The 25,881-nt window shown below is 36.2% G+C and overlaps 2 protein-coding genes across 4 annotated transcripts in view; both read left to right on the top strand.

Annotated features, from left to right (window-relative positions):
• Positions 1-25,881, top strand: part of btk (Bruton agammaglobulinemia tyrosine kinase) — a 91,137-nt gene that overhangs the window by 18,088 nt on the left and 47,168 nt on the right. For 2 of the 3 annotated variants that reach the window (XM_028815920.2, XM_028815921.2), the window contains 4 exons: positions 8,012-8,094; positions 9,431-9,590; positions 10,559-10,663; positions 25,110-25,191. In XM_028815920.2, the coding sequence (XP_028671753.1) occupies positions 9,450-9,590; positions 10,559-10,663; positions 25,110-25,191 (328 nt within the window). In that variant the 5' untranslated portion in view covers positions 8,012-8,094; positions 9,431-9,449. Of the gene's footprint in view, positions 1-8,011; positions 8,095-9,430; positions 9,591-10,558; positions 10,664-11,261; positions 11,310-25,109; positions 25,192-25,881 lie in introns of those variants that run through there. The other variant, XM_051935461.1, reaches the window with a different exon arrangement.
• The window catches only part of LOC127529986 (tyrosine-protein kinase BTK-like), a 143,594-nt gene continuing 129,000 nt past the window's right edge, over positions 11,288-25,881 (top strand). Inside the window, 2 exon segments of the mRNA XM_051935462.1 lie at positions 11,288-11,309; positions 25,110-25,191. The gene's annotated coding sequence lies outside the window, so the exon portion shown is untranslated.

Here is a 25,881-nt window from a genome sequence, read left to right as displayed (position 1 = left end):
CATGGTTTTGGAAGCACAGTGTCCATCTTTTCCATAGACAATGCCTTAGATACAGGAAATAGCTTTGGGGGATGTGAGACAGGTTTTAGATTATTGAGCACACACAAATAGGACTTACCATTAAGTATAGTTATATAAAGTCGGAGATCAGAGAGGCCAGAGAAGGAGAGAGAAAGAGACAAAAAGAGGATCACAGGAATCATTGGGTAGAGGAGTTCTTTCATCGGATTGGCTGGCCCTGCACTGACTCAACTGTGGAATGGCCAATAGGGGGAGGCAGCTTGATGGCCAAGGTCTCCAGGATATTGAACAAATCCAAATTTTATTATGTGATATCATCTACTGTTGAATTCTGCTTTGGACTTGTAATATTTCTATTGCACTATTATATTGTATTGAGGATTACTTGTGTTTTGTTCTGTGTTGTATTGTATTTACCCACTTTTTTTGACACCCACTGCATGCGCAACCTCCCTGGAAAGGGGTCTCTCTTGAACTGCCTTTCCTAAGGTTTCTTCCATTTTTTCCCTACAAGGATTTTTTGGGAGTTTTTCCTTGTCTTCTTAGAAAGTCAAGGCTGGGGGGCTGTCAAAAGGCAAGGCCTGTTAAAGCCCATTGTGGCACTTCTTGTGTGATTTTGGGCTATATACAAATAAATTGTATTGTAAATTGTATAGTATTGTATAGAGAGAGAGAGGAAGAAGAAGTAACCAGAGAGAGAGAACACTTCCAATAGAGAAGATATAGTGACTATCATACTTCAGTGAAGTCTTAAGTGCTGCTGCTTTGCAGTAAGGAGACTGTGGAAGATTGTGGGTTCGCTTCCTGGTTCCTCCCTGTGTGGATAGCACTTTGAGTACTGAGAAAAGCGCTATATAAATGTAATGAATTATTATTATTATTATTATTAAGGTAGTGGACTATAATCACAGGTGCAAATGCATTGCAGCTGTGAACTGTATATTCCCATTCTAATTGATTGATTGGCCGATTATAATGGCAAAAACAGGTCAGAAAAATAACAGAAGGACCAGTAGATAAAAATAAAAAATGTTAACTAAAAAAAACAAGCAGGTGTGAAAAGCCAGAAAGTCAAAAATACTAAGCAACCAGAGTTAAAATGCTAGTAAGAAATTGAAAGTTAAAATAATTAGGTATCCCCTAAATGGATCTTAATCATTAATGACTTCTCCTCAAGTTTTATCATGAATACAAAAATATGGATGCAGTAATAAGCTTGCCACCATCTTAAATAGCAGCAGCCTGGTGGCATCACAGACTTTTACTTTGGTAATCATTTCCTAACAGAAGGGCAGCTTTGGCCATCAATGAACACACAAAATGGTCGCACTTGTGCATGGAAGCAATAAATTAAATGGATTCATCATAATGTTATATTATTCTACATCTAGTAGTTGGATAGAAGTGATTAATAACATTTATAGGATGTTAGGTCAAGTGAGGTTATACATAAGCTCTCAAACACAGCTATGATTCCTTATCTAGAGTACTGCATGCAGTTTTGGACACTATTTTACAAAGCAGCACTACAAAACAGTGCTAGAGAAAGTTGATAGAATACCAGCTAGGTTAATTCCATGATTATGTAGTGTAAACAATATGGAAAGACTTAAGGAATTGAAGATTTTCTGTTTAAGATGACTAAGATTAAGAAGTGACATAACAGACATACTCTGCATTTTGTAGGAGATTTCTTCAGTACATACCAGCTCTTACTTTAAAATGAGTTCTTCAACCAAAAAATGAAGACACCAATATGTAGTAGAAAGTTGTTCAGTTTAAAATTTGATTTACAAACTTTTTCTTCACACAGAGAATTACAGACACATGGAATAAGTGACCAAGAACTGTAGTGGAGAGAAGAATTTTAGTGACCTTCAAGACTGAATTCACTGTTATTTTGTAAAAATGAGGTGAATAGGATTGATGAACTTTATTGGGCTGAATGGCCTGTTTTTCTCAAAACTGTTTTAAACATCTAAGTGGAGATAAAAAAATAATGTGTCCAAAACAAAAATAGAAGTGTTAATTAGCCACAAAAACTAATTAATCACTTTTCAAAACAACTCAAGTCATTACTACAGGTAGATGTGGTCTTATGGTGTTTGTGGCTTCCTTTGATGTTTCATGTAGGCTCCTTTTACATTGTGCCTCTGGTGCAATTCCATCCTTTTCACCTTTTCTAGTACCAGCCCTGCAGACATCATTCCACACAGCTTCCAAATGAAGTTTTACTGGACCAGATAGCTCTCACATATATTACCCCATCACAATTAGTTTTCTCAAAAGAACAGACATCTTAGAAGCACTGTACTAAGGCTAAGCACAAACAATTTGGGTTCAAATGGTCATTGTATTAAAGTAAAAAAAAAGTTCTAAATTGCTTAAATCTTTTATTAATGAGAAATTATCAACTAAATCTGACAAGATACCAAATTTCAAATGCAAAATTATTCTTAGGATTGTATCTTTTGATAAACAGGTACACAATGGACTGCCTCTCTGCCCATGGTTGTTTCATGACTTGCCATGACCCTGAGTTGCATTAAGTGGATTGAATATTATGTTATCATTACAACACTTAAAACACAATATTTCCAAACACTTCATGAAGCCTCACGCAAGATTTTGTATACCTTCAAAAAAATGTTTCAACCAGGGTGGGGAGTTGTACAGTGCAAGCACTTCTTCCTTCAGCTCATGAACACAGGAAAGCAACAGTATCTTAAACCATCTTCAGTAGATTCACAGAAATGATAGTCTTGACTAACTAAGTTGTAGATATTCTGAGATCTTAAAACAGAGCCACAGTAGTTGTAGAATGTTAAAGGCTGCAACCAAATCCCAATCTAAACATACACACATGCAGACAGCAATATCTTCTTATACTATCAACAAGACAGTGTGTGTATATCAGTTTAAAGATAACATGTTCTCCTCAAGTATTTTGTAACATTAATGACTGGGAGGGATTATGTTGCTGCCTCAAGAGATAGCATTGTAGGCTTAATTTTTAGTTCCGTGGCCTATTTTCATACTTTTGGCAAACAACATTTCCTTTGTTGAATGCAATTCCATAAGATACAGTATATAAGACTTGGTAAGTGGCATAAACTCACCCTACTAATATGGATCCATGTACAATTCAGAGGTGCAGTCTTAGTACCATCCTTTGAACCACTTTATGACAACAAACAAATACTGTTTTTGCTTTTGCACTGCTAAATCCTAACAATAATACTTTGTTTAATAATTTGCATGTAAAAACATGTATGTATTGTCCTACCACTCAGTGTTTTTCAGACTCTGTGTGACCTTATTGTATTTATGTATTTGCATCGCTAATTCTTCTCCATTTCTACAATGTAGTGTATATTTCAAGCAGCACAGCACTAGCTAATTCTCTTCAACTTAATTGGAGATTCTGCATTTGAAATAATTTTTAAAATGTTGACTGTCTCTCATAAAGTACATCTTATCAGTATTTATGTATTGCTCAGATGCAGTATAGGGAAGAAGTGGGTTACAATGGAACTGATAGCTCAATAAACTTGAGTACAGGAATTGTAACGGCTTACAACGTTTAAATGAGTGGTGCAGCAGATAACAGATCTGTGTTTTGTGGTGCTGTCTTTGATCTCCGCAATGTTGCCTAGAACATTTGATGGGGGGAAAATTCATGAATTAACTACTTTCCCTATTGACATTGTAATTTATACAGTATATGCAGTATTATCATTTAATACTAATGTAAATTAATTTTAAGGTGGAAAGAAGCTGTCATAGTTGCAGCCTCATTAACAATTTGCTTTCTCACTTTGAGAAGTCACTTTAATTTTATTAGGTTCTTTATTTATTTACATGCATGTTAAAGGTGACAAATAGATTTCTAGAGCTCTAAATGTGTTAGAATACTGATTTGAAAATAGCTGAGGATATTGCAAATTTATATACATCTTGAAGCCATGCCCTGTGTGGCCTCTTTTTATTGTACTATAAATGATAACTGCTTGGACGCTGCATGTGAATTCGAAGCCGCTTGTTTTGCATATGCATTAGTCAATAGATAGATAGATAGATAGATAGATAGATAGATAGATAGATAGATAGATAGATAGATAGATAGATAGATAGATAGATAGATAGATAGATAGTACTCTCCCTTGGAGGAATTTTGTTTTTACTAGAAAAGCTCAATAAAGAAATAAATACATAAATATTATTACGACAAACAACAGCAACCAATCAAACAACAACCGCCCTTTCAAATACACACCAGAGTAACTGAACAATTAAGAAAGAAAAACCTGTGGTATGTCTAAAATTTAAAGGAGCACTTACAGTCACAGTGAGGCATTATAACATAATATCACTGTTGGTATAAGGGAGTCCCAGTAGCACTTCTTAATACATTACTGCTGAATACAGTAATTTGATATGAGACAAAACAAGTATTACACTGCGGAGACAAATTTAACACACAAAAAAAATCAACTTTAATAGAAGAGTCTATTACTATATTAATATAAAGGGTATATATACTTGCATTGTCTAGTACACCAATGGAAGAAAATGACTAGCAACTAGCAGTTTGTGTGTGTACATATACTGACAGTGCATTTCATATCTCAGCTATGAGCTGACAAGAGACACTAGAGACATGAAATGTCAACCATGTGTTGTGCTGCTGATATGTTACAATGAGTGAGGGGGAGTAATTTAAAGTAATCTGTCTCATTACATACTTAGGAGTTGATAGACATTCTCAGCCTTAAGCAACTAGAAATTAATATTCCCACTGAGTGTGTTAGTATTCCATTTTTCATGTAAAGAAATAAAAAGGGAAAAATGAGTGAGATTCTCAACATAATAATTTTTTGTTGAAGAAAAGCAAATGGATGACAAACCTATGACTATATAAAAAAGCAAAAAGTACCAAGACCTCAAGATCAGGCCTTTTTATTAGAGTTTCACTGGTACATTTTATATTCACTCATCTTTTAGTAGAGAGAAATTGCACTTTTTAATATACAGTAACCTTATTCTTTCACTGTCAGAAATGATAACTCACACTTGTTATTGCGTCTTTTTTGATAGAAAATGATGAATTTCTTGAAACATAAGTATTATTTTTAACTTTGATGCAAATAATTTAAGACATATGTTGACTAGACTGCACCGGCTCATCTGTCCTTCATGCAATGTGCTGATAACACATAGTGGTGGTGAATGATATCTGCTAAAAAAAGCAGGAAATGGTTGCCTTGTTTAAAATAGTATTCTGTGAAGCAGAAGCATTGCAATAATGGACACTTCTGTGCAGAGTTATTAGAATAGTCTCATTTATATCAGTTGTGCTGTTAAAGATGATTCTTTTAATTTTTAAATATTATATCTGAAGTTGTGTCAATACTTCAGAAATTTGATAGCTGTTACAATTTACTGAGGTTTTCAAAAGAATTTATGAGTATGTGAGATTTTCTACTTCTGTGGTGCCTTGTTACATTTAACTTTATTGTGTAAGGCAAATCATTCACAAACTTAAGTTCACTTATACTGGGACAGTTTTAGCACCAATTAACTGAACATGTACATCTTTGTAATGTAGGAAGAACTCAGTGTACCTTATGTAGATTTGAACTCCAGTATTGTAAGTGTGCGTGGCAGGCACCACTGAGCTTAGCTGCTCCATGTTTTGAATTTGTGTATTAATTTCTGTGTATATTCTATACAGTATTGTTATTCTAGCAAAGCCATTTTGCATCTTGTATTTGACATGATTGCTGCCACTTTTATATCTGTCGTTACATGACTGTGTCCATGTTGTTTATAGTTGCTTTGTCTTTTGCTGGTCTTGTGACACAGAGGTAACATGATTGCTCACTGTGTCATCAAACTACACCTACTGTATACAGTTTATGATGGCAGCATGCAGCTGCATGCTTCTGAGCACTGGTCTGAATAAATGCCAAGGTTTGAGAGAGGGACTGTGTTAGGGTTAGAGTTAGGATTAGGTGTTAGCACGTTTGCAATAATTATTATGATTTACTGGTTTTAGTATTCTATTCTGATGATTTATTTTCGTCATTTCAATTCAGGCCTGTCTTCTGACTATGCTTTTGTTTGCTCCTAAAATATTTTTTCTATCTCCTGGCATTTCTGTTGCCAAAACCAACCCTAAACATTTTTTTTGTAAGTGCTTATTTCACCTAGTCCCTAAAGCTGTGCATTAGCAGTAACAATTTTAATTTTATCACTGTGCCTCCCCATGTATAAATATGTGTATTCTTGTATACAATCAGAAACAAACTCTGGGGTCCAGGAACACCAGGAGCTACTAAAGGGAGATCTACCATGGTGTCCAAGGAGAACATCCTAATTTTGGTTAAATCTATGTCATGGTCAGAATCAATTTGAGTGTGGAGGGGGAAAGAGAGTTTGGGTAATTTTCTGGACTCCAAGACAAACATGCCGTGAAGTTAAATAGCACCACTGCAATGATGTGATGCATTAGGGCAAACAGTGATCACATGATAGCAATGGAGCATCATTGATAACAACAACATGGATGTGGAGATCTGAAAAAACACAAAATAGTAGCACCCACAATCAAAACCAAAGCACAAAAATGTCAGGATGGTGTCATCAATAATTACAAAATTTAAAATGAATATAAAAGTGAAAAATATTTATTGCAATGGATTCTACAAAGCAGAAAAACAATGAAATCATTACAAACCTAACTGACAGGAGGATAAGGCACAAGTTGAAAAGGGACAGGATGTGAGATAGGGAATTCTGGTACTGGAGAAGGGTGTAAGTGGACAAGCCCCCCAACCTATTAGGCAGGGCTCTCAGAGTTCTAGAAGCAGGCCCACAGAGGCCATATGAATTTGCTTGTTTTCCCTTTAATTTTGATGCTTTGCATTCTTTTTCTTCTATTATTCTTTCCTTTGAATATTTTTGTTAGTAAAGGTTCCATTTTTATTTAGAGTGCCTTTGACTGTCTTGGTGTTATTCTAAGTTTCTACAAGTGCAAATTCCTCTTATTTCAATTTTGATATACTGTACATATAATCCAAAACATACATTAATATATTGGTAAATAGAAACCAGGGTCAATTCTGCACCTAAACAGCATGTGGCAGCAGAAGGATCCAAAAGAGATCTTATAAAAAAGAGGAACCTGTACTGATGAAACCAGTCCCTCCTATAGGCAGTGTGCACAAGCAGGTGTTGCCAGACCACAGTGACTTATTCATGTGTAGACTAGAAGGTGTCCCAAAAGGAAATCCCTGAAGGACATGAGTTTAAATACAATGCCACAGGGGACTAGAAGAATGTCAAATGGATTCCCCTAAGTTGGTTATTGAGTACAGGCAGGCCCAAAAATGATTTGAAGCTTGTATTGAAATGAAGTCAGGCCTAGAAATTTAAATCAAAGTCATGTTTCCTGATTACAGACATCCCAGCATAGATATGAGATTCTAGTCCCTTGCAGTTTTAGGAATTTATAGTGCAGTCCCTGACCCCAAACTGTCTGCTCCTATGCTCACCTCGGCACTGCATTTGAATATCTGATGGCCATATGAATTTCACCTCAGGGAGCAAAAATGGTCTATCTTTCTGCCTGTCTATAGCCAAGTAAGAGTTTGGGTAAAGTCCTTCTGTTGAGAAAGTAGTTGGGACATTTCTAAATAAAGAGAGAATTAGGGTCAGAGTAAGAGTATTTTTTTTTTGTATTTAGTGGTGTAATGTTGAGCAAGAAACCCCATCTGCTAGACTGGAGCAATGCTTGTATGACCGGTAGACTCATTAGGGAAGCAGAATTTTGTTACATAACACCGTTATTTCTGTAACTTGAGGCTCATTCTGACCATTTTTATTCTTTGTGGGAGTCATTTGGTTACTATATGATTGCATAAAATATATATACTCACATTTGCATTTATATGTAAATTTTTCTTTACATTTTTTCTTTTTTTTCCAGTTTATAGATACACTTTTCTTTCTCATTATGACAAGATGAAGTAAAGAAGACATCACAGATTGTAGTTATTTTCAGGCAAGCAAGTGAGTGAACGTCTGCTGTAGATGAAATGGTCTCGCTAGCTTATGACAGTGGTATGGGTTATTTCATGCACTGAAAACACTTTATTTTAACTGAAAATCAGTTTCCCTTAGATAAATGCATTTAGCACAATATAACCTCCCTTACAAAAATTAGACACAAATAAATATTAATTAAAAGCCTGTCACGCTGGCTAAAATTAGTTTCCAGGATAATATCAATAAGGGACAGATCTGTTCTGCACACACTTGTCAACTTTTAATTAATATTTTTTTCAGCATAATTTAATGTCTTAACCATGTGGGAAGAGCATTATAAAAATGCCCATTCATATTATCTTTCCATTTCCTATATGGGAGGCAGGCAAAAGAGTGAAGTTTTCTTTAAAAAAAAACTTTTTCAATACTGACATATCTCTTATATTATTTAGTTAATCATCAACACATTGATATCTTTTGAGGTTTTAAATATAACTGAAAACGGCAATAAAGACTGAAGTCGTGTTCACAGACACTTCATAGACACCTATTGCTCTGTACTTTTTCACATGTTCTAGCCTTTAGTCATTTTCAGCCAACTTTCCTGACTTTGTTTCATTTATTTTCCCTCTCCACTCTTTGTCTTCTGTAAGTTCCCATCTTTAGAAAGTAATGTACCTGATAAAGGTTTAAAAATCTAATTTTACATTAGTAAACACTTTTTTGTTTTTTGTGGCACATACAACCTTTACCATTTTTTAGGTACATGCTGATGCATTGCTACTCTAAGGACATCTAACATACTAACAAAACAAATAATGCAACTGTGCAAAGCAGAGCTTCTTATTAACATATTATAACTGTCAAAATTAAGACTGAAAAAAGCAGCCCTGTTTATGTGGTCAGCTTATTTACTGTGAGGGAGATTGGAGGAAATATCACTTTTCAAATGGGCTTATCATATGTTTTATTGTTTGAGAAAAAGATTATATTTCAAATGCCTCTGTCTCTATTCAGATCTGCTCATCATGCTGGTTTATTGGAACAAAATCTCAACCTGGAAACATGTTTGTTATTTGTGAAGATGTTTACACTATAAGTAGACATGCATGAATGTAAAGATGTTGTAGTTCTTTAGATTAATACATTAGCAACCAAGGAAGTGATTTCCATATTCACCATGCAAGACTTTCAGTATGTCCCACTTATTCACATGTGATTCTCTATTATATTTTCTGTAGTTTATGCTCAGTGACATAAATGCTGCTCTGAGGTGGGTTCTTTTTCTGCAGACTGAAGTCTAATCACTGTACATGTTGGAGAATGTTTTACTAATGGTTTTATGTCTTTTTCACTTTAGATTGCTTCAAAATTCAGCAATGGCAGATGTTATTCTGGAAGAAGTGCTCCTCAAACGCTCTCAGCAAAAAAAGAAAACCTCTCCTTTGAACTACAAAGAAAGGCAGTTTGTTCTCACCTCGGAAAAGCTGTCTTACTATGATTATGATCCAGAAAAAGATGTATGTTGCTAATATTAACCCTTTTTTGCCAAGGGATAAAGAGAGTCAAATATGACATACAGAATATTTTAATGCAGGTCTAATTATTTTACTTAAGACAAACTGCACCCTTGAAATTTATTCACTGAAAACTGCCTTTTTCACAACATTTCTACAAATATGACATAAATAGATGAGTTCATGTTATTTTCTTTGCTAAATGATATGTTTAGTAACAGTAACTGTAACAAGTAATTATTCACAGCTAACTCTCTGACCTATAATATTTAATATTGTATAATTATTTGCTAGTTAATCAAAAATGTGTGAATGCCTTAAACCAGGAGTCTACAATTTCAGTCCTGGTGAGCTGTACTGGCTGCAGGTTTTTGTTCCATCTTGATTTCTTAATTAGAAACCACTCCTTACCAGTTACAGATTTTATTTAATTTTATGGCTTGTTAGTGTTTTCATTTTGACTTGTCAGGTCATTCTTACACTGTAGATTTTTTCTTTTTCAAGGATATCATCACATGACTTGTAGCTTAAAACGGAATAGTAATTCTCAGCCATTCACTTTTTTTCTCTTCAGTTTCCTTCCAAATATTTTATTAAAACAGTTCATGATGAATACACAGAGGCATAAATGGAAAACAGTGAGATAGAGAATTTCTGGTTCCTTTTAATTACTGTTTAAGACTAAAATAGACAATTAAGAGTAGGGAATCCTAAAAAGTGAGAAAACTAAAATTAAGGATAACAGTATTATTTAAGCAACAAGTGCTTCAACAGCAATAAGTGGCTTCTCATACAAAACTGGGTTGAAACAAAAACCTTCAGCCACCACGGTACTCCAGGACCAACTTTGCAGACCCTTGCCTTAAACTGTCTTCACAAATAAATGTGGCAGTGCCACAAGGCTACAGAGAAGAATGAAATTATTATGTGGCTTCAGTAATATTTATTGATATTTACTTGTTTGTTTACAGAAAAGAAAAAGTCTGAAGGGCTCTGTTGATGTTGAAAAAATTAGGTTTGTGGAGACTGTAATTCCAGAGGAAAATGCAATTCCTGAAAGGCACTTTCCATTTCAGGTAAAATAAATAAATAAATAATGCAATTCCTAGTTTTTGAGAAGTCAGTTTTTCTCTGCACCAGTCATTATATGCTTATAAGACTTGTTATTGTCCTTTTATATTCTAAATCGTTGTGAAAATAAAACTAATTTCATATTTGCATATTATTAAGTAAAACTTTTTTTAGATGTTGTTTCTGCACCTAAATTATTCAGAAAAGCATGCCCTGGTATATTATAGGCTGATGCCGGAATTATTTAGGGTAGATATTGCAAATAGTGTGACACAGTTTGAGTTACAGGAAACCAATATATATGGGGTTGTCTTACTGACTCCTATTTCAGTATTATTTCTGAATGGAAGAAAACTTTCAAAGGTGAATGTGAACAACAGTTTTGAAACTTTTGTTTAAAGATAACTCTGTTTTTCAAGTAGTTTATAGAAGTTAGAATCATCTATATTAGCTACAAAATTCTGTTACTCACACACAAGTGTAAGCATAAACTTGCAAGATTTTTTGAGGCAGTTTAGTTAAGATAAATTTGTTTAGTGACTGAAGTAGACAGAAAGAGGAACAAACAAAGAAAGGTAAGCAAATAAAGGGGAAAGTCCAAAGACAAAAGAAACATTGCAATGTCAAAAAGAAGCTCGAGCAAGAGAAGAGGTAAGAAGGGTTCATTTCTGTACATATCCTACAGAAAGACAGCTGAGCAGCATTAAACTTATCATAAATATAAAAATCCTCCTCTTTATTATGTTTTTTGCAAATAAACTCTATAATGACTGCAATAGTGGGCAGATCCTGCTAATATTAGCAATAACTGTAATGTTTTGTTATATTGTTGTATTATTCATAAGTGGTTTCTAGCTTAGATATGTTCATATGCCCAGTTTAATTTGTTTAAACCACTATTCCACGTTACAATTAATGTCAAAGTATTTTATGGTGGAATAGTGTGAATAAATGATGCACTACAGCACTTTTGATTTTCATGTTTCTTTGTGTTTTGGTGCCTTATGTTTAACAGTGCATGTTGACAATGTATTTATATGGGTTTTCTTTGGAAACTCCAGTTTCTTCTCAGAGTCGTTAGACATGTGTTTAGGTTTATTGGGAGCTTTAGACTATCTTTGTGGTGGACTGCCATCCTTTGGTATCCATCGTTGAAACCTTCAGCTACTGTAGCTATCTTCAGGGTTAACCAGGACAAATACTGTAGTTGTTGAAAATGCACAGGCAGATTATCAGGCCACGTATTCAAATGTATTTCAAAACAGATTAATCAAGTTTGTTATTACTAAAACTTTTAAACAGCAAAGCATTTCAGTTAGAGAAAGTGAGCCTTCTGTGACAGTTCAAATTATATTTGGACATAATTAAAAAGTGCAAAAAGAGTTACTCAAGTAATACAATTAATACACACCACTGTTAAAAATAAAAAGCCCTATGTTTTTCAAGAAATGTAATACAAAAGTTTGAATAATCTTTGCCACCAAAAGTGTTAAACCAAGGTGGCACTTTTTGTGCCAATATTAGGAATCAAGGTATAGAATAGCCCTGTTCACTGCCAAAAAACTTTCATCTCTTCAAGTGAAAAATTTAACAGTTATACATGGAAAATTGTATTAGAAGAACTGAAAATATTTTTAATATTAGTTCTACTGCTTGGTGCTGAACAGGTGCCATGAATGCTTTTGGTGCTGGCTGACAAAGACCCTGGGGTTTGGTTTCAAAACACTGCTGTATGTACATTCAGACATAGTATAAGTTGACTTCAGTACACTTTAAAATTATTGTTTTTTCTCAGAATTACTGAGAAAATGAGCTTTAATGATCAAAAAATGAATCTGTCCGAAAAATACTTAAACTGTTATTTTAATAGAATGTACTGTATAGAGGAAATCCTTTTTAATTGCATGCATTGCTTCAAATCCTAGTTTATTGTTGAAATATCAAAGATGATGGAGAGAAGTCTCATTAATCAAGCTTACTTTTCAACTGTGAGTGGTGATATGAGAGATGAGTCACAAATATATCAGAAAGAAGTGTATTACCTCCACGTGACTTGAGAGTCTTTCACAGTCAATGAAAATGATCTACTTCAGTAAACCAGATTTTACCACCCTTTTAGATGTAACTGCTGCTGAAATTTCTATAAGAATCCTGTTAAAAGTGAATGTTTTTTCAATATAAATTTTACAGAGAACAAAAAAGTAATACAAAAGATACAGTATACTGTTTCAACCATTTATTTTTATATTGACAAAACAGTATGGTCTGCTAGCAGTAGGATCTTTAACCATGAGAATAACATAACAACTTAACTAATTAAACACCCTGAATCCTGTCACTTCATTGAGAATGCAGATAATGGAACATATTTAATGTAAACGATATCAGAGGTTGGTACTCTACCGTGAGAGATGATTACACTATCCAATTACTGAAGAGAAAATTGTTTTTGGATTTTCAAATTAATCACTGTGACACTTTTTGGTCTTCATGAACTTATCGATTTGTTCAGTTACTTGTAGGAGTTAAGTTACCCATTTCCCCGTTAATTCTCCTGTTCTTTGATCTAACTATTTGGTCTTGGCTTGAGGCCTAGGTTTAAGTTATTTTTTTCAATCTTCTTGTAAGGCTCCTGTTATGTTTAGAATAATACTGATGTTCTTAATTTGTTTAAAGTTTTTTCTTTTTTGCTTGTGCTCTGTTCTCTTGTAAAGCTGTTTATACTAGCTTATTTTTAAAAAATAATCCTTCTGTTCTTGGTATCAGCAGCTTGACCTGTACCTGAGATCAGTGACTTTAGTGTTAAGAGATATGTTGCTGTCAAATTTTTGATTCAGTCATTAGTTTCTTCAGTGCCTAATTCATGCTTAACAGTATATGCAATGTATTGCTTAACTGTTCTTTTTTCTTTTTAAATTTGCCTTAAAATTACGCCAATAAAAATGTGACGTTTGTATTTAGCTTGTTCACTTAGCAATGGTTCTTTGCAAGTAAAGCACTTAGAATATGGCTATTACCTTTTCATTTGCACTGGGCACTATTTAAAATCATGTATGTGTATATGCACAGTATATTGTAATATGGTTCGCTATATAGCACCCAACCCGGCACAGATTGAGGCAGAGGCACGTGTAACACAAACAGTTTTTTATTTTTCTTCAGCCATGGGGCACGCCTTCCCCGTGTCCCACAGGCCCAACACAGTCCCACAAGCACTTAAATAACACACAAACCACACTTCTTCTCTCCACCTCGGCACCACCACTCCTCCCAGGCAACCTCGTCCTCTTCCTCCCGATTCTGGCTCTCTTCAGTGGTGGTGGCTGGCCTTTTTTATACTCCACCCGGAAGTATTCCAGGTGCTTGATCACCTGGGTCTAATTGCATTTCCGGGTGGGGCTGAGGAATTGACCAGCCGGGCTGCCAAGACCATGCAGCTCCCCCTGGCGGCCATCCAAGCCCCCAACCAGGCTGTGGAGGACTCCATGTCCCATGGAGCCATGCTGGGGAATCATCATCCGCCAGGGAGGCTGCGTGGTGGCTCCCCCGGAACAGATGCAGCAGAAGTGTCCCTGCCAGGCATGGAACCCGGCTGTCCTTTACAATATATACGTATACGTATATATATATATATATATATATATATATATATTCACGGCATTCGAAGTCTGTGTCACAATCTGATTCAACCATATATATATATATATATATATATATATATACAGTACACACACACACACACACACACACACACACACATATATATATATATATATATATATATATATATATATATATATATATATATATATATATATATATATATATATAGTCACAAAAATCAGAGACAAGAGTCAGAAAAAGGACCCTAACTGCAACAGGGTGTTGAGATAGCACTGTTATGCACAGATCAGAGTCCAAGATCAAACTGCTGAGTTACTTTGAATATGGCGGCTTTACAGGTCAGAAAGGGAAATTAAGTCATCAAAGCTGGAAGCAGAAGGGTCCTCTTTCATAAGCTCGGACCCGGATATCACATCATCAAAAGGGACAGAACTTGAAGGCTGTTCTTCCATAGGTTCTATACTGGAAGTGATGTCATCCAAGGGGCCGGAAGTAACGTATTTATAGCCAGAACATAAAGTGACGTCATCCAAGGGCTGAAAACAGAAGTGTCTTCATTGGGGCCAGGTGGAATTTCCCGTGAACAATCTGGAGGAAAGTGAGAAAAAGAGTCAGTGCACTCCGTCACCTCCTGGTCTGGTGGGGAATTACTCTCATTTAGGCCATTTAGCTGGCTCCCATGTATGCATGTGTGACAATATATATACTGTACATGATTTTTGCCAGTACATGTTTTCTTACGATAAAAAAGAATACAGGAAGCAACTGTGTAATTTAACATTACTCCAGAACAGAAGTACTCATAAATGATTTTAAATGGTGTCCAGTGCAAATGGAAAGGTAAAGGTTTATATATAAAATATGCTGAAATACTATGTGTTTTATCCCAGATATAAGAAGATATACTGCATATAGACTGGTGACTTAAAGTGGTAAATAGTGTTATAAGTCTCCATTAGTATACAGTGGCTTGTAGGGGGTGTCTCAGACCCCAAACACCAGATATAACAAGCAGTACCGGTTTTAGAATGAGTCTTTTATTACGTGTAATACCTTTTCTGAAAAGCAGTAAATACAGTAATCTCACTTTGTTCCTTTGTTCGTTCGTATCATTCTTTCTTCTTTTTCTTATCTTTTCCTCCACTGCCTCCACCCCAAATGAGATTTGTCCTTTATCAGTCAACTCTGACTCATCTGGATAAGGTGGAACACTACCTGTTAAGTTGGACTCAGGAGTACTTCAGCATGTTAGCACTGCAGTCAGGAAGCAACTCCAGGTCAGCTGTAACCTCCAACTGACAGGGGTGTCTCCTCCCATCAGCACCCACTAGTAGCAGCTATGGATCCCAACAGGGTATCTTCCAGAACTACAACTTTCAAGCAACCCTGTGGATGTCTGAATGGGACCCTTGCAATAGGGGTGACGCCATTTAGTATATTGTGGGAACCCATGTCCTCAGGAGGCAGTCTCCCTCTGTCCTTTCATTATGCTGAAATCACTACAGACAAAGGAAACAGTAACTATCCCTGCCGATATGCCCATCTATGTGTATTGTCCATCTGTGGTTAGGGCCTCCCAGCTGGATAAATAATCTATATGGATCTCGGCCAGGATGCTAGCCAATTCATGCCATTCTTTACAATATCTATAAAGATGATAGAACATCGTTCTACCCATTGTTAATGAAAAAATAGAAAATTGAATTAGTCATAGAGCTTACTTAATGACAAGTGATAGTCACTGACATCGGCAATCTGTCAAGGGTTGATTTCCTTTTTGAATGTGACACTGCTGGGGTAGGCTTCGTCCTCGTGGCTATGAATGGATTAAACAGGTTTTATCATGGATAGATGAATACTTAATCACAGACTGAGTGTGGCATTGACCGAAGCCTACAAGAATTGTTCTTCTCCAGCATCCACTTTAGTCAGCATGGTTTAGTATAGCAAATCACACAAATTACAAATCTCTTTTCTTTACACAAAATGAATGTTTTCTAGTGCATATGAAGTGTTGAATAAAATGAATTAATATCACAGATTTAACTCCAAGTAGAAATGTATTGCATTATTTTTCACTTAATTTATAGTCAAGATCAAAGTAAAGACCAATAGGGTATAGAAACATATTGGCTAATTTCTATGTTATCTAGTTGGTAATCTGGTCGTGTGCTGCTTAGCACTTGTTTAAATATTTCTTTCAACTTAGCTTAACAGCCAGGAACACTATAACACTATAACAGAGTTAAATTTGACTGCCTTTTCAGGCTGTGGTCATTGTATTACATATTTTGGTATTCTTTCGTTTATATAATGTTTATTAATTGTTTATGATGAGCATATTTGAGGTTAACTATAGACAAAGCATAACTATAAATATATAAACTACAAAAATAGCATACTATGTGACATTTTTTTGTAAATTGCATTTGAACTATGTATAACACAAGCATAATACATTATCAAATAAAATATCATTTTGACCCGTTTAGTTATTGGTCTAGTAGTTTACAATGTGTGACATCCATTCATCTCTCCATATATTCACTAACATTTGTGGATTGAGCTAAAATAGAATTCAGCATTAATAGGTAAGGGGAAAAACACATCCTGGAATGTGTATTCTAAGCATGTAACTATATACCCATTTTAATTGACAAGAGGTTCAGTGGCCTTAAGAAATCAGGCTACTCATTTATCCATCAAGATAAATGAATGTTTATTGAATAAAAACTCTGTACCAGTTCAGAATAGGGGAGACTGTGGATGATGAAAATCTACTTGAAAAGCCAGTGCATGTTTTCTTAGGATAAAGAGGAACACAGGAAGCAACGTTCTAATTCAACATTACTCTAGAACACTCGGGTCCAATCCTGGACGTTTGCAGTGGCTGTGGGTTTTTGCTTTAACATTTTTAATTAGAATCCATTTATTTACTGCTAAAACCATATATTTTTGGGCTTAGTTTTAGTTAACTCGTTTGTTACGATTCAGAATCCTTAATTACCTATTTTAGTTTTAAATAGTTGCATTAAGATTTAAATCATTGCCTGTTTCCTTAACCAGCCATCAGTTAATACTGAGGTGCAAATGACAAAGGAACCGCCAGCTCTTCAGATAATGTGCTTCCATTTAAACCTGTGTATACACATCATGATGTATCTATGTTAATACAATGTTTTGAAATAAATGAGACAGAAAACCTGCACCCACTATGGACCTCCATGACTGGAGTTGAGTGCCTCTGCTCTATAGGCTCTATGGTTTCACATTTATAATAACATTACCTTAGAAAAACACTTGGACAAAGCAGCTCAGTTCAGCTAGCAAGCCAAAACTCTGAAGTGCAATGCAATCATTGTCGTATGCTTTTATCCTATTGTTTCCAGCTGCTCATTTTTTGAAAAAAGTAAGGGGCGAACCATTCATGTTCATTGTGTGTCCTATGCAATATGACCCTAACCTCACAACACAACCTCGAATAGAACTACCATTCTTTCCTGCAGTAACAGACATCTGAGCTACTGCAATAACAGTATACATGAAAAGACAAGAATCACCAGGATGACAGCAATTTTACTTTTTTGTTCTGACTTACATTATTCATTTACTGCCACACAGTGGTTGTATTGTTTGTCACTAGGTAAGAAGTTCTTACATAATATAAGACGAGCTGATTTTCACCATAAAAAATGCATGAGAGCACACTCTAAAATGTACGACTACACTACACATAGAGTATACACATTTATAAAATTCAAGATCTATGAGGCAGTGTTTGAGAAGAACAATATTTTTAGTTTGCAGGAAACCACTTAACAAGCCAGTTTCTACTTAATCATACAATTTTTGTTTGTCATAACTCATTCTGTTAGAAAAGTGTCATGTGCCCCATAACTAAACAAAAGTCTTCTATGATGGTTGGTCACCCTCAGAAAGACAGACAAAATGCAACTGAGTATTGGCCTAATCAAACTTACACATTACACCAGTCTTACAGACGTGGTGCTTAATGAGACCTTTCCCTAAATTGAAAATCATATTTGTTGAGCTTCATTCCGTTTCACAGTTGTTTTTCTTTGGGCTAGCTGTCAGCTTCAACCTCTCTAAGTTATTTCCAGGTCACTTATAGATCCATCTATCCATTATCCAACCCGCTATATCCTAACTACAGGGTCACAGAGGTCTGCTGGAGCCAATCCCAGCCAACACAGGGCGCAAGGCAGGAAACAAACCCTGGGCAGGGCGCCAGCCCACCGCAGGGCGCGCACACACACACACACACACACACACACACACACACACCAAGCACGGACTAGGGACAATTTAGAATCGCCAATGCACCTAACCTGCATGTATTTGCACTTTGGGTGGAAACCCACACAGACACGGGGAGAACATGCAAACTCCACGCAGGGAGGACCCGGGAAGCAAACCCAGGTCTCCTAACTGCGAGGCAGCAGCACTACCCACTGCGCCACCATGCCACCCCTTACTTATAGATATGATTCCCAATCACCGCATAATATAATATTACTATATAATTCAGACACAAACCATAATACTGTCAAAAAGATTAAATAAGGTATTGTCATGTATTTAATATCAGACCAGAACCAGTCAATCCATTAGGTGACATAGGTGGCTGCCTAGGGCGCTGTCACCTGAGGGGAGCCATTTATGAAAGTTAAGTGGCATATGCTCAGGAACCCCTCCAAACCACCACCACTACTATGGGCACCACAGTTTTACCACAGTTTACCACAGTTTTGGTAAATCAAATATTGTGTACTCCATATGTACAGGGTATGGACAGAGAAGGGGACTCAGTCACCATGCCTAGAGCACCATATAGGCTTCGACTATTTATAAGAGCACACATAAAGAAATCAAAATATTGTACTGTCTGCATATAGTAGCAGCCATTTTGAAAAGAAATGAAATTAGGAGATAAGGAATAAGTATAGACCAGCCTATGTCAACTACTAGGAAATCAAAAATCTAGAAAAGATCCTCAGTGTGCAAAACCAACAGTCAATTTATAACTAGGATATGCTATGGAATAGTGCAGATCCTGAAAGGAGTCCTTGTCATGTTTAGTTGCTGATCCAAACCACAATATAATGGTTGAACTCAGCAGCTCCTGTGTTAGATTGAACTCCCTCAAATCCTAAAGATTTCCAGAACTGACACATTATTGTTAAGTTGTGGGAAGAGGAGATAAAATTGTGGGAGATCCCTTCTGAAGTCCACTGTTGAAAGTGTTTATCTCCAGATTGTTCTGTCCACACCAAGTAATGACTCTAAACACACTTCAAACACAATTAAGACCTACTTGGATTAGAAATTTGCAGTATAACACTGGCCACCTCAGAGCCACGGCTCCAATATAACTGAAGCTTTGGGATCACATGGATAGGGAAGAGAGCCAAGGTGAAAAAAAAGCAAATTCTGCACAAGGTACACTGCTAAAAAAATTACATTTTGATAAAGGCCACACATAATGCTGATTTGTTTTAAAAACACTTCACTTTTGTCAGGAATAGGCTGGGATTCTGCTACTTAACCATTCCTTTTGTAGTATACTCTCAATTCTATGTATGTATTTTTTGCTTTTATGTAAGTTTTTGCATATATAGCCTTATTCCAAAATGGATTAAATTCCTTTTTTTCCTCAGAATTCTACACACAACATCCCATAATGACAACATGAAAAAGTTTACTTGAGATTTTTGCAAATTTATTAAAAATAAAAAAATTGAGAAATCACATGTACATAAGTATTCACAGCCTTTGCCATGAAGCTCAAAATTGAGCTCAGGTGCATCCTGTTTCCCCCTGATCATCCTTGAGATGTTTCTGCAGCTTAATTGGAGTCCACCTGTGGTAAATTCAGTTGATTGGACATGATTTGGAAAGGCACACACCTGTCTATATAAGGTCCCACAGTTGACAGTTCATGTCAGAGCACAAACCAAGCATGAAGTCAAAGGAATTGTCTGTAGACCTCCAAGACAGGATTGTCTCGAGGCACAAATCTGGGGAAGGTTACAGAAAAATTTCTGCTGCTTTGAAGGTCCCAATGAGCACAGTGGCCTCCATCATCCGTAAGTGGAAGAAGTTCGAAACCACCAGGACTCTTCCTAGAGCTGGCTGGCCATCTAAACTGAGCGATCAGGGGAGAAGGGCCTTAGTCAGGGAGGAGACCAAGAATCCGAAGATCACTTTGTCAGAGCTCCAGAGGTCCTCTGTGGAGAGAGGAGAACCTTCCAGAAGGACAACCATCTCTGCAGCAATCCACCAATCAGGCCTGTATGGTAGAGTGGCCAGACGGAAGACACTCCCTAGTAAAAGGCACATGGCAGCCCACCTGGAGTTTGTCAAAATGCACCCGAAGGACTCTCAGACCATGAGAGAGAAAATTCTCTGGTCTGATGAGACAAAGCTTGAACTCTTTGGTGTGAATGCCAGGCGTCATGTTTGGAGGAAACCAGGCACCATCCCTACAGTGAAGCATGGTGGTGGCAGCATCATGCTGTGGGGATTTTTTTCACCGGCAGGAACTGGGAGACTAGTCAGGATAAAGGGAAAGAAAGATGACTGCAGCAATGTACAGAGACATCCTGGATGAAAACCTGCTCCAGAACACTCTTGACCTCAGACTGGGGCGACGGTTTATCTTTCAGCAGGACAATGACCCTAAGCACACAGCCAAGATATTAAAGGAGTGGCTTCAGGACAACTCTGTGAATGTCCTTGAGTGGCCCAGCCAGAGCCCAGACTTGAATCCGATTGAACATCTCTGGAGAGATTTTTAAATGGCTGTGCACCGACGCTTCCCATCTAACCTGATGGAGCTTGAGAGGTGCTGCAAAGAGGAATGGGCAAAACTGGCCAAGGATAGGTGTGCCAAGCTTGTGGCATCCTATTCAAAAAGACTTGAGGCTGTAATTGCTGCCAAAGGTGCATCGACAAAGTATTGAGCAAAGGCTGTGAATACTTATGTACATGTGATTTCTCAGTTTTTTTATTTTTAATAAATTTGCAAAAACCTGAAGTAAACTTTTTTCACGTTGTCATTATGGGGTGTTGTGTGTAGAATTCTGAGGAAAAAAATGAATTTAATCCATTTCGGAATAAGGCTGTAACATAACAAAATGTGGAAAAAGTGATGCGCTGTGAATACTTTCCGGATGCACTGTAAATGTTTGGTTTTTTTTTGTTTTGAATGGAAAAAATAATGTCATTATTTTTTACCATCTTGATTTTCACTATTTGCACAATGTCTGAACGCTAGTCATGTAACTGCATCACTGTGTATGGACTTAATCACACTTTCAGGTTAACCCTCTGTGGCAGGTTTGATCCTCCAGCTTTGAATGTTTTGTTCTTCAACTGTCAATTTTGCCTTTCTCATTTGGCTTTGGTTGCTCATTTTCATTTTTACTTCATGGTATTTTTGGCTAAACTTCCTGTCTTTTTCTTCACAATAATCCTCCATCCCTTCTGAATAATAATGTGTTTCTTCTACAGTCTACCTCTGCACCCTTGGATTCAGTTGTGCTGTATGGTAATGCTTGTTATACACAGTCACATGATTGAGGTTGCTCTATAGAGGATGGTTGACCAGGTACAGAAAAACAAGAATGCAGAAGATTATTCTGTCTGGGTGCCGACTCTGCCATCTTTTGTTGGAAACCTCTTCACTCACTCTGTACATTTCTGGAAATCCTTTCTTTAATTTATCCTTACTTGAACTTTCATCATGGACCATTTGGTTCCAGTATAAAGAAGTGACAAGATGCTCTTCATTTGGTTCAGAGATGGTTGGCATGATGGTCTGCTCCATACCACTAATCTTAATCCTTAATTTTACCCTTTTTTAATTCCTTTTTCTCCTCTGGTGCTTATTGTGTCTGTCTGGCATCTCTTACCTGTCTGCATTGGCATCAGAAAATTGTACCCTATATGGACCCTTTTTACAGGGCAATTTGGTAGAAGATTGAAGTTGGATGCCATGGGAGGAATTGGATGCTGTTGCTTGTTTTTGTGCTTATTAAACTTAAATTTTAAAAAAATTGATCACATAAATTGATAATTCAGATATCAGCAAACTGTTTAGGAAGCAGACATAGTAAGATAACATATTTATTTTATTAAGTTCAGAAATCCAAGAAAAAATTCACAATTCACGAAGGCGAGCACACATCAAAGTAATAAAAGCAAAAGCAAACATCCTTCAAAATCACAAATCAAAAGGCAGAATCCAAAACACACAAAATGTCAAAAATGGTAATCCAAAATTCAATAAGTAAACTCAATGCCCTAAACATTAAGCAAAACTCAAAACAACAACACACCAAACAGGATCACTAGAACAGCTGGAGCTATAAATAGTGGCTGTAGTAAAATGCAAGCGCAAATGTGTGAACAAACCTTGAAATGCCAGAGACCAAAATAGGACCGGCCTGAAACATTCTTATATACTAAGGTCTTTGCATGGTGCCATCATATGTTTAAAAAAGCTGTTTTTTAAATAGCAAATATTTTTGCTGTCATCACCTGAAGGTAAGTCAACATGCTTATATATTACTTTTTTTTAAGAATTATCTAAATCATCTCACTATTGAATATTATGCTGAGGTGACTGGTAAATAGTGTGGTTTAGATAACTGCTTGGACGCTGCATGTGAATTCGAAGCCGCTTGTTTTGCATATGCATTAGTCAATAGATAGATAGATAGATAGATAGATAGATAGATAGATAGATAGATAGATACTTTATTAATCCCAAGGGGAAATTCACAAATTTCCAAGATATTTATATATCTTATATATTATATATTATAAGATATTTACAATGTATATTTTATATTTATCCAAGATATACTGTGTATCCTCAAATATCTCTTACCATGATGGTTAGAAAAGCAGGAGATTTCAATCTTGCTCTATTGCATATTATATGGGAACTTAAAAATTATAAATAATTCAAAACTTTCAAACTGCAAACTTTTGTTTTTACAGTTTTTACTTTTGTATTTCAACAATAATGAATAAATACAATTTTTATTCCTACAGTTCAGCTGCTAGGAAGTAGACTTAACGTGAAAAGGGTGTGGAACCCAATGGCACCCCACACCGTAACACTTAGTGCTGGGCATATATGGTGCTGTAAAGTACATTCCTCCATAAGCCTTTTGCCGTGGCACCCCATAAACAAAACCATCTATAATGGTGTAGTAAAGTTTATAAGGAACCTGTCTGAACACACAATTCAATGCCAGTTATCCTGCTATTGGCGGCATTTTTGACACCATTGTAGTCGCAGATGCCTCTGTTTTGAGGTCAAGGGTATCTGAAGCAATGGGAGGTGAACGAGCAAGCCCTGCTACTGCAAACAACATCGAACAGTGATTGTGGACAAGTGTTGATGTGTTACAGACCTCAAAGGTATATGATGTGACTGCTTTGTCCATCACTGCTATGCGCATATGATGCCTACCCCCCTATTTGTTTGTGTATTGGGGTACTCCAGATCTTTGAGATGCCCTGAATCCCTGGAACATCTGGAGCAGTGAGCTAATGGCCATCAATTTCCTCATGCTGTTCTCCAGGAATGGGATGTCATTCCACAACAGATTTGGAAGTTAACTGTCACTTTGTGGTAAAATTGACAAGCACTGGTGGCTAAAAATAGTGGTCACATAAGATATTGAAGACCTGTAAGATGACTGTTGCTACTCAATGTTCATAGTTGTTGCTTTCCTGTTAATTTTGTTGTTGTAATGATTTTTATTACTCTCATTCTCATTTATTTATTGTTAGTTGAGCAATAAAAGTTGAAATTTCAGTCTAGCAATGAATGGTAGTTTCCTTGAATTTAAATTGTTTACAGCATACAGCAAATTCACTTGCTCATGTTGCCCTAGATGTCTCGATTTATTTATGAGTATGCCATTTAATGTAATATATGAATTCAAATGTATGCTTGACGCAAGTATTTTTAAAGAGTTTCTGTACAAGTGCAGATAAATAACTGCCTGCTTTAGTGCTTGCACTATTCAGTACAGTGAACAACCATCAATTATGGTGAAGAATTCCTATTTTTGATTGCTATTGATTACTTTGTAAATCACCTTCTATTTGTGCTCACTGTATATAGCAAAGTTTTTTTATTTTGCATTAATACTGTTTCTGCTAATTATTATCGCCTATATCTTTAGCAACTAGTAAATAATGGAAGGTTTAATCACTTGTAGAGTAATAAACAATGCATGAAAAGAATACTGACTGTGAGCAATTGGATGTTATGTATGTACAATAATCATTACACAATCATTTACAAATGAAAACAACATCATGAAATTATATGAAGCATGTATCTTGTCTTATTCAGACAATATTTTATACTTGATTTGATATCCATCCATTTTCCAACCTCCTGAATCCTAACTACAGGGTCTGCTGGAGCCAATCCCAGCCAACACAGGGTGCAAGGCAGGAACCAATCCCAGGCAGGGTGCCAACCCACCACAGGACACACACACGCACACCCACACACCAAGCACACACTAGGGACAATATAGAATCGCCAGCCCACCTAACCTGCATGTCTTTGGACTGTGGGAGGAAACCAGAGCACCCAGAGGAAACCCACGCAGACACGGGGAGAACATGCAAACTCCATGCAGGGAGGACCCGGGAAGCGAACCCGGTCTCCTTACTGCGAGGCAGCAGCGCTACCACTGCGCCATCATGCCACCTTGATTTGATATGTTTTTCCTTTTTCAGAATTCATAATATCATTTTTCCCTCTCTCTGCAGATTATCTATGATGAGGGTCCTCTTTATGTTTTTGCCAAAAATGAAGAAAGTCGGAAACAGTGGATTCGCAAATTGAAGAATGGTATTGCTGTTTATTTGAATTTTTTTTTTTGGGCAGTGAAAAACATTAAGTTAAATGTGAGTTTAGGATTATGAGTCACAAAACTGAAATTAAGTTCACATTTATCAGTTTATTTTGTTTATGAACACGTCACTTAATCTTTTAAATGCTGTAATTCTACAAAGGCATATGGTTGTGATTATAAAGTGAAAATTAAATGGATTAAAGTGACATGTTTATTTTTTCTGTGAAACAAATACAAACAAAAATGTAATTTATTTATGACACTTTTGTCATACAGATTGATTCCTTCCTAATATGTAATAATTACAGCTGTGGATCACTGCTGGTGGTATATACTGTAATGATTCCAATGTATTGATTACTCTATCTGGGATCTTTTAAAACCACTAGAACACACTATGGTTGACTAATTTTTGAGATTTACCTTAATCAAAACATTCACCAATCATTACATCAATATGAGATTTACCAAAACAGCTTTTTGACCTCTTATAACAGTCAGTAAATGAAATGTAACAGCTCTGAACTTGCAGAGGTAAAAACAGATTTACAATATTTAGTGTGATTTACTAGAAAAGAACTGAAGACTGCTTGTAAAATAAACTCAATAGTCTATTTTTTAGCAGAAGCCAAAATCACTCTGGTTGGTTAGTCAAAAAATCTGTAGTTTTTAAGAACGTAGGGAAA

Source organism: Erpetoichthys calabaricus, chromosome 12, assembly GCF_900747795.2.
Source record: "Erpetoichthys calabaricus chromosome 12, fErpCal1.3, whole genome shotgun sequence".
NCBI classification, from domain to species: domain Eukaryota; kingdom Metazoa; phylum Chordata; class Cladistia; order Polypteriformes; family Polypteridae; genus Erpetoichthys; species Erpetoichthys calabaricus.
This window is presented reverse-complemented; position numbering and strand designations above follow the sequence as displayed.